The sequence below is a fragment of the Capricornis sumatraensis genome, chromosome 4, assembly GCF_032405125.1.
Source record: "Capricornis sumatraensis isolate serow.1 chromosome 4, serow.2, whole genome shotgun sequence".
NCBI classification, from domain to species: domain Eukaryota; kingdom Metazoa; phylum Chordata; class Mammalia; order Artiodactyla; family Bovidae; genus Capricornis; species Capricornis sumatraensis.
This window is the reverse complement of record NC_091072.1, coordinates 142,494,127-142,503,289: the sequence shown is the minus strand read 5'-3', so window position 1 is coordinate 142,503,289 and position 9,163 is coordinate 142,494,127. Positions and strand designations below refer to the sequence as shown.

At 39.2% G+C, this 9,163-nt stretch overlaps 1 protein-coding gene across 1 annotated transcript; it reads left to right on the top strand.

The window, feature by feature from the left end:
• Positions 1-5,273: 5,273 nt before the first annotated feature.
• LOC138079334 (basic salivary proline-rich protein 4-like) lies at positions 5,274-8,707 on the top strand. Its single transcript, XM_068972230.1, has 4 exons — positions 5,274-5,394; positions 6,278-6,313; positions 7,241-7,530; positions 8,628-8,707. The coding sequence occupies exons 1-3, from the start codon at positions 5,331-5,333 to the stop codon at positions 7,510-7,512; spliced, it is 372 nt and encodes a 123-aa protein (XP_068828331.1). The 5' UTR covers positions 5,274-5,330; the 3' UTR covers positions 7,513-7,530; positions 8,628-8,707.
• Positions 8,708-9,163: the final 456 nt, after the last annotated feature.

The following is a 9,163-nucleotide window of genomic DNA, read 5'->3' as shown; positions in this document are numbered from 1 at the left end:
AATACAAGAAACACAACTAAAATTTCCTGTAGGAGAAAAGGAAAATGGAATATGAAAATAACAGGGACCTCAAATGAATGGATTCAGTGTCTCAAAAATGTTATCCAAGGGCCTTAATCCATCTCTAGCTCTTCCTATGTGGCTGCCAGTAGCTATCTCACCCCCTCATCTTAGGAACTCATTCATGTATTTTCCTGTGGGTAAACTTCTTATCATTAAAGCTCTCATTCTCCCTTTCCATTTCCTCTGTTTTGCTAAGTTTGCAGCTACTCATATATCCTAACTGTATTTCCTATCTATGCTAAAACTCATGAAGTGTAAGGATTTATAAAAGTCACTGATCATATTATAATCTGATTCCTTCTTATGAAAAATGAACATAATGCAAAGAAATTAAGGGGCTATTTTGAAGATTCATGAGCTAGTGAATATTTAACATTTGTGGCTATGCTAGGCTCAGAGGACTGATGAGAAAACATTCAGGTATAAAGCTGGACATGTAAAGAAATTTACTATGTGATAAAGATGGCACTCTCCATCCCTGACGGAGAGTGGATTATTCAGTAGCATTTAAGGATAGTTAGCTACCCAATTATTTTTAAACATTTTAGTCCTCTACTATATAAGAATCACAAAAAGCACCATTTTGAATGGATTAAAGAGGTAAATGTGATTTATTGCCTCAAAACAAATGTACATATATGATGTTGAGAGAGAGAAGCAGGAAGGGAATGTGTATAACAGAGGGATAGGGAATAGTGGTGTTTCTGGTTGTAAGATAGGAAAAACAGTCAGAACTAGGACATAAATGGCATAGACATAAAAGAAAAAAGAGGGTTAATTACATTAGGAGCTAAAGTCTTGATAATAAAAAATCCAAAAACAAAATTAAAAGACATTCATATTAGTAACTAGGAGCAAATATTTATAGAATATATGTCATGCACAGGATTATTATCCATAATATGTGATAAACCCAACAGTAAGAAATATGAAAATAAATAAATATGACTATAAATATGGCACACTAGCTGCTGGAAGAGACTGTCAGCAGGATTGCCAAAGCAAATGGGTATTCGATCATTGTTTCAAGTTTATAGCTCCATGTCCAGAAATGTGCTGGACCAGGCTAGACTAAGCTGAGGAGCTAAGGGTGATAACTGTATTCATGCCTGGGTGTATGCTGCCTTACTCGGTACTCATCTTGAAAACTATAAAACTATGAGATGGATGGTGGTCCTGCTCATAGGAGGTCTGCATGGCTTTAATGCACTTTGGCTTCTACACTCACACAGCCATCTCAGGCTGACACGTGAACTGCTGAAACCTGGAGGCAGCAGTTCATCTTCCAGAAGTTCTGACCCTCACTGATTCAGATTCTTCATCCAACCAAGAACAAACTACACAAGCTTTGGATGGGCTCTGATCATTGGACCTTCACTGTCCTAAGGATAGTGCTGATTGTCCATTACATATTAATACTGTCTGCATTCTGTATTCCTGGAACAGTTTAGCCTCACATAATTTACCCAAACTGTGGTTTGAACTATCTTTCTATCAGTCAGGGATAGATATGAACATGCACAAAGTCCACATACAAAAAGGAAAGATAAAAGGACAATGATCATACAAGAGGAATTTAACTCTCACTGATATTAGGAAGAGACACATTAAGATTAAGTATCTTTGTGTATAATTGAGTTACAAAAAGATAAAAGTAGCAGATATCAAGGAATAGAGAGGAATAGACAGCAAACCAGTACCTCCATGAACTACTATTTCTTTAAATTATTACAGCTCTTTTTGAGAGGTTAACACTTGCTACCTGCATATATTTTGACCCAGAATTTAAGTTTTTGTTATACGCTGGTTAAATACAGAGTATTCTCCATAAAATACACAAAAATGGAACTTTCTTGGTGGCACAGTGGATAAGAATCTGCCTGCCAGTGCAGATGATACAGAGTCGATCCCTGGTCCAAGAAGTTCCCACATGTGGCAGAGCAACGAAATCTATGCGCCACAATTACTGAGCCCATATGCTGTAACTCCTGAAGCCTGTGGCTCTAGAGCCTGTGTTCTGCAACAAGAGAATCCACTGCAGCGATAAGCCCATGCTCTGCAATAAGAGTAGCCCCTGCTTGCTGCAGCTAGAGAAAGCCCACATGCATCAAAGATTCATTGCAGCCAAAAATAAATAATTTTTTTTTTTAAGGATAAGTCCATCTGGAGGAAAAGTGAGTCATTCATTAACCATTTCAAGAAAATCTTTCTTTAACGAAATCTGCTTCTTTCCTTCTTCCTGTCTTCGTACAATCAGAAGGGAGATATGTGTTGCTTTAGGTTCCAGATAGAAGAAGTTATGGTTGCAATTCTCTTTTAATTCAGAGAAATAGCCGTTGAAAGTTTCAGAGCCCCTTATGTTGCTGACAAAGTGGTGAGCAGAATCTACAGACACTTGGACACAGAGATGGTGAGAAATGCCTTCTGTGGCTCTCATCAATGGAGCCCAGAACCTGGGAGACACTGCCAGGCAAAAGGCTGAAAGCAGTGCAGAAGATTTACAAATTCACACTTTGATAGACAATTCTTTGACCAGTCTTTCTCTCTGGGCTTTCTAAAGTTTAGAGTTATTGTGATTAAAGAACCAATTTTTGCCCAGCTCAAAGAGGCATCTACAATTTTAACCAAGAGTATGCCTCCCCAGAGAAATTCATATCATTGTGCTCAAAGTAGCAAATACATGATCTTCATTGTCATGGTGTTTGTAACAGCAACCCCCGAAAAAGAATTTGCTATACAAACATCTTTGTATGAAGGCAGAAGAATAATATAATAGAAACCTGTGTTAATATACTGCTGATTTTAAAGCAAACTTATGTACATGGGGAAAAGAATTTTTTTTAAAACACCTGTTAAGATCAGAGAAAAACTTCAGGCACTGTAAGAGGAGTCAGTTCAGTTCAGTGCAGTCGCTCAGTGTCCAACTCTTTGCGACCCCATGAATCACAGCACGCCAGGCCTCCCTGTCCATCACCAACTCCCGGAGTTCACTCAGACTCACATCCATCGAGTCAGTGACACCATCCAGCCATCTCCTCCTCTGTCCTCCTCCTGCCCCCAATCCCTCCCAGCATCAGAGTCTTTTCCAATGAGTCAACTCTTCGCATGAGGTGGCCAAAGTACTGGAGCTTCAGCTTTAGCATCAGTTCTTCCAAAGAAATCCCAGGGCTGATCTCCTTCAGAATGGACTGGTTGGATCTCCTTGCAGGCCAAGGGACTTCTCAAGAGTCTTCTCCAACACCAAGTTCAAAAGCATCAATATTTTGGCTCTCAGCCTTCTTCACAGTCCAACTCTCACATCCATACATGACCACAGGAAAAACCATAGCCTTGACTAGACGGACCTTAGTCGGCAAAGTAATGTCTCTGCTTTTGAATATGCTATCTAGGTTGGTCATAACTTTTCTTCCAAGGAGTAAGCGTCTTTTAATTTCATGGTTGCAGTCACCATCTGCAGTGATTTGGGAGCCCCCCAAAATAAAGTCTGACACCATTTCCACTGTTTCCCCATCTATTTCCCATGAAGTGATGGGACCGGGTGCCATGATCATCGTTTTCTGAATGTTGAGCTTTTTCACTCTCCTCTTTCACTTTCATCAAGAGGCTTTTTAGTTCCTCTTCACTTTCTGCCATAAGGGTGGTGTCATCTGTTTATCTGAGGTTATTGATATTTCTCCCAGCAATCTTGATTCCAGCTTGTGTTTCTTCCAGTCCAGCATTTCTCATGATGTATTCTGCATATAAGTTAAATAAGCAGGGTGACAATATACAGCCTTGATGCACTCCTTTTCCTATTTGGAACCAGTCTGTTGTTCCATGTCCAGTTCTAACTGCTGCTTCCTGACCTGCATACAGATTTCTCAAGAGGCAGGTCAGGTGGTCTGGTATTCCCATCTCTCTCAGAATTTTCCACAGTTTAATGCAGGTAATGAAAAAACAAACAAACAAACAAAAAAACAGTTTGGAAACACAATACCTCATTAAGAGATTTGTAAATAAAAGTCAGCAAAGATAGTGAAGAACGGGCCTTAATTAAACAACAACAACAAAAATCCTCCAAAATGCATAACAAAATATAAGCTACAAATAAAAGTTACATACAGCAGATGGATTAAAGAGAGAAAATATCAACAAATAAGTTTTATATAGATGGTGGGGAGAATGAGTGTCAGAATATTCTAGACAAAATTCCGTTTTTAAAAATAATCAGAAAAAAACATTTTCTAACATGGGAACTCACTGAAAAATGTAAGATCAAGGCAATGAAATTGAAGATTTGAAAGGAATATATAAGACCATCTTTTGGGAGTTCATAAGTGTAGCTATTAAATTATCAGTTGGAAGACAGGGAGGTTAAATATATTTAATCACAGAAATAAGCCAAAAAGATCCTCACAAAGAATCTAGAAAAGAGAAGTCCTAGAGATATAGAATAAGATATAGAATAGAGATATAGAATAAGAATAAGAGATATAGAATAAGAATAAGATATAGAATATAGAATGGAATTCAAGGAGATGAATATTCATTTCCTCCAGTCCTACAAGTCCTGTTGTAGATTTTGTGTCTACCTTTGCTTTTACTAACTATTGTAAGTCTAACTAAGATATTTATAAGAATAGATATTTAACTAACTAAGATATTTATAAGAATAGAAAGTCTTAGTTTGCCTTGTTGGACAACTTCAATTTTTTCCTATCAGAGACCAGATAGACCTGGATAATATCTGGTAGCCTGAACAGATTGAGAGTGAGCCTTCTGCCATCCATGTGTGCCCAAGGACGTTATTTATCCACATATATTTCATAAATAAACCAAAATTATCTTCATCATCGAAATGTTTTGCAATGTATCATATACATAGGAAAACAGATATCATGAAAGATGGAATTTGGGTCATATAAAAACCAGAGATCACAGCCAAAACACACATAAATGACACTTGGAAGGACAAAGAAATGAATCCACCAAAAAAGACTGAAAATCAAACGATGACAGAGCAGTTCTAATATCTGTGCTGAATGCTTGGACATTCTCCCTCAAAAGCTTTGCCCATGTCACATGTGGTGCCTTTTAGAAAGGACACACTGATAACATTGTATCCGCTCCATCCTGCTGGGATACGTCCCAACTATAACTATGTCTATCTGGTGACAAGATTTGCCCAGTATAGAACTCAAAGACACCATTGTTCTGGTCCCCTTTATAAAGGAACCTGCCTGGCTTCTCTCAGCAGACTTGAGAGCAAATCCAGAGCTTCTTCCAAGATGCTGCTGATCCTGCTCTCAGTGGCCTTGCTGGCCCTGAGCTCAGCTCAAGACCTGGTTTCTGGTAGGAATAAGGGGAAGGGTGCTGAGACTCTGCTTGGGGCTTGGGGGATCACACTGCAGTAAGGAAGTGTGCAAATAGGAGACATAAGTGAAAGATGTGGCTGGAGGCTGCTTAAGACAAGAGGAAGACCCTTCACCTCCTCTGTGATATGAAGGCCTCAAACTTAATACAACTTGAAACCAGCACAGAATTTTTAAGCAGAGGAATGACAAATTAAGACTTATCTCTGTGCTATGAAAGATGCATTACAAAAAGGCAAGACTGGAACAGAGAAGTTCCCTCGTGAAGATGCTATGATAATCAAAGTAGGCAGTGGATGAAGGTGGCCTTTCGAGGGGATGCCAGATAGATGGAGGAGATGAAGCCCATTCAGAGATATTTCAGAGACAGAGATGAGAGTAATAAATCTCTCTGTGTCTACATAGAGATATGGAAATTCTAGGGCACAGTGGTCTCATTCTACTCCACCCACGGTTAATATTTCAGAATGTTGTGCCCATTATGGACAAGATTATATCCACATGTTTACTCCTGGTCCTTTTACCTTGAGAAACCATGTTAATATAAGTAAAGTACTTCGTGAATTAACAGGGGAGAAGGACACTAAAACATAACACTGAAATATTCTAGCACTTAACCTAAATTAGCTTTAGGGTTTGAGGGATACTAGGAAAGATGAAAAGCCCTCTTCTCTTTTGAGTTTGTGGTTGATCTTCAGCACAGAAACAACCTTGCCATACCTTCATATCTTCTTTTCCAATGGCATCACAGATAGTAGTTGAAAAGTTATAATATCTTAGAGTATATACAGAGTGTGTCCCTTTTCCTGTGGAACATTGTAAACCCTGAAGGATATAAGCTCATCTTCTGCTTCTTTTCCTAGAAAGCAGCAGTGAAGAGTCTCTGAGCATCATATTAGGTAAGTCTCAATTAATTCTCCATCATCTTTCTTTATTTCATTAGCAACTTTTCAATTCTCTGGTGTCCTGATATCATCATTCTTTGTGAAGAGTTAAAATCAGTGTTAGAAACACTAAAGATTAAGGCAGTCCTTTATAACCTTGGTTTTTGAGACCATGAGCAAGGCCCTAGCATGAATAACACGATGTCTAGCCTGGATGACACTGGCTATGCTGCCTGTTCCCTCAGGCCAGAAATGATTGTCGAGACAACAAAGGGAAGGAGTCACAATTCTGACTCTTTCCCTACTGAGAGCCAACCCCTGAAGTGTTTCCTTCTTCCTCAGTATTATTCTCTTTAAATATGTGGTTTAGAAAAAATGCAGAGAAAATAGGTCTGGTTCATTTTTAGTCAGGTTTTCTTCTCAGCTTTGTCACAGTACCTAATTAAAATTTGCAAGTTATTTAGTGACCCCTTTGTGGGCCATCATGTTGTCTCTCTCTCTCTCTCTCTTTCCTAGTATTGATCCACCTGGTTTTAGAGCCAGAGGGTTCCATATACACTCTCCACAGGCCAGACTTGGAGTCACATTTGGCAGGTTATGTCAGCACATAAAATATAACTGGAAGCATAACTGACATGATTAATCCCTTTGCTTTTCTTCTGTCCTTGGAGACATCCTCTGGCAATTCTAAGATATCCAGCACCTTCTTTTTTTGCCAAATTGAAGAAGAAGACACTCTTTCTCAAGAGCAAAGAACTAAGACTCAGTATCACTAGTATGTGGGTAAACAAGAGTACTGCAAAAAAAAGTGAGTAGGAACGAAGCTGGTAGTTGAGAGGTAGCTTCTGGAGGGAGGCACTGTCCAAAAAGTTTATCAGAGATAAAAAGGAGAGGGGAGTCTTCCATTACCTGGTTCCTCTCTCTCTGTGCCATACCTTTCAGATGGAACCAACTCAGACTCAAGCTCAGACAAGGATTTTCCCCAACCACCTCCTGATGGACCCAGAGGACCACCTCCTGGAGGACCTGGAGAACCACCACCTAGACCCCCTCCTAATGATGGAAATGGAGATGAGGTACCTCCACCAGGGACACCTCTACCAGGGACACCTCCACCAGAACCACCCCTACCAGGACCACACCCACCACCGGGACCACCCCCACCAGAGGAGGAACCTGAGCAGAGTCCAGATGAAGAGTCACCATCCAAGTAATCTGAAAGTCATTAACAGGTATGACTCAAGTTCCGTCTCCATCAAAGGCCCCTAACTCCTACAGGTCTCACATCTTAGTGAGTCACTGAATCAACAGAAAATATGTGAAAATTGTGTAGTCCTGGACACAAGTTCTAAAGGTGTCTATTCAGATAGTTTGAAGTAAGGTAGCAAAACCTTATAATTATTACAAGCTATCCATGGAGATTGAAATTTTGAGAAAGAAGGACCATAAATCGCTTTTTCCCCGATGACCACCTGTACTAAAGTGGGCTGGTGATGAGGAAGTACACTATGTTCTCCCTTGTCCTTTTCTCTCCTCCTCCTCCAGCTCAATGACCGTTTCTCTCAAGTTTCCACCTGACTAGGCCTCTCAGATCCAGTGTCCTTACTAAATGATACTTTAATTTTAGGTTGCTAAATTTATCTAGCTAAAATATTTTCTTTTGAATTAGTATATGGTCAAGGTTAAAAAATAACTGAACAGAAAAGTATGAGGCTAACTCTTAAAGGCATCCACATCCTACCTTCCCACTTCCTTCCCCAAAGGCCACCACAATTAACTCTTGAACATCAACTGGAAACACAACCTTTTAAAATAAATTTATTTTTATCCACAAATGATGTCATACTTTATGCAGATTTATAGGTTGCTCATTTCAAATACCATACTTAATATTCATAACAGTTCATAGAGCTATATGGGTCTGTTTAATCTGCATTTTGTTTACTTTTTAATTTCTGCTATTCCATTGTCTGGTTGTGCCATGATTTCTTTAACCAACCCTGTATCAATGGACATTTAGGCCAGTTTCAGTTTTTCACTAGTTAAAAATTGGTTCCAGTAACTATCTTTGTAAATTATATTTGAACACTTTAAATAGCAACCAAAGGATAAACAACGTAAGAACAACCTTTTATCTTGTAAGCAACAATTTAGAGCATATTATCTATAAGGTGCATAAAAATGACAAATCAAACGAAATTTGGAAAGAAACAGGAGAGGGAAGAGGAAAAGGAGAAATGTGGGCTCCTAGCTACTTCCCTTCACTGTTATCTGCAAGGAGTAGAAACCACCTGCCCACCTTGTGTGAACCTCCTTATTTGCTTTTCAGGACATGAGTATGAAGATACCAGTCCTTCAGAAGGCCATGACATTGGGAGAAGGCAGTCTGTCTTCAATTTACCAATAAAATAATCAGCATTCAGTTTCTAAGTGTCATGTCTCATTCTGGGTGTTTGTGAGTCTGAAATTTGAGAGCTATGAACCCAGCCTAGGAACATCCAAGACCGGTTCTCACTGATGCTTCCAGCATCCTTCCTCCTGGACTGCATTCTTAGAAGACATTTTCCCTTTGGTCGTTACTTGAGGACCAGAATGTGTATTTCCTTTCTACCTCCTATTGCTTCCCCCTTCCACCTGACACCTTTTTCAGAAGCCAGGTACCTATCCTGTCCTTCCCTGGTTTCTATAGCACTAATGTGATGTTTTTATTATTTTCACAACTTTCTAGTAATTTTAGGGAAATAAAGAAAATATTGCAAATGTGAAGAAGTGGAAAAAGCTGAGGGAATCCTTAAATTTTCCAAAAGAATTGATTCTGGTTTCTAGTAAAATAAATGTGATTCTAGGTCCCTATTCCCTCAAGCC

Bases quoted from the DNA above. Each gene is read 5' to 3' on its own strand.
- LOC138079334 (XM_068972230.1), top strand. From the start codon at position 5,331: ATGCTGCTGATCCTGCTCTCAGTGGCCTTGCTGGCCCTGAGCTCAGCT. The intron at 5,395-6,277 runs GTAGGAATAAGG...TTCTTTTCCTAG, and splicing joins AGCTCAAGACCTGGTTTCTG to AAAGCAGCAGTGAAGAGTCT. The intron at 6,314-7,240 runs GTAAGTCTCAAT...CATACCTTTCAG, and splicing joins GTCTCTGAGCATCATATTAG to ATGGAACCAACTCAGACTCA.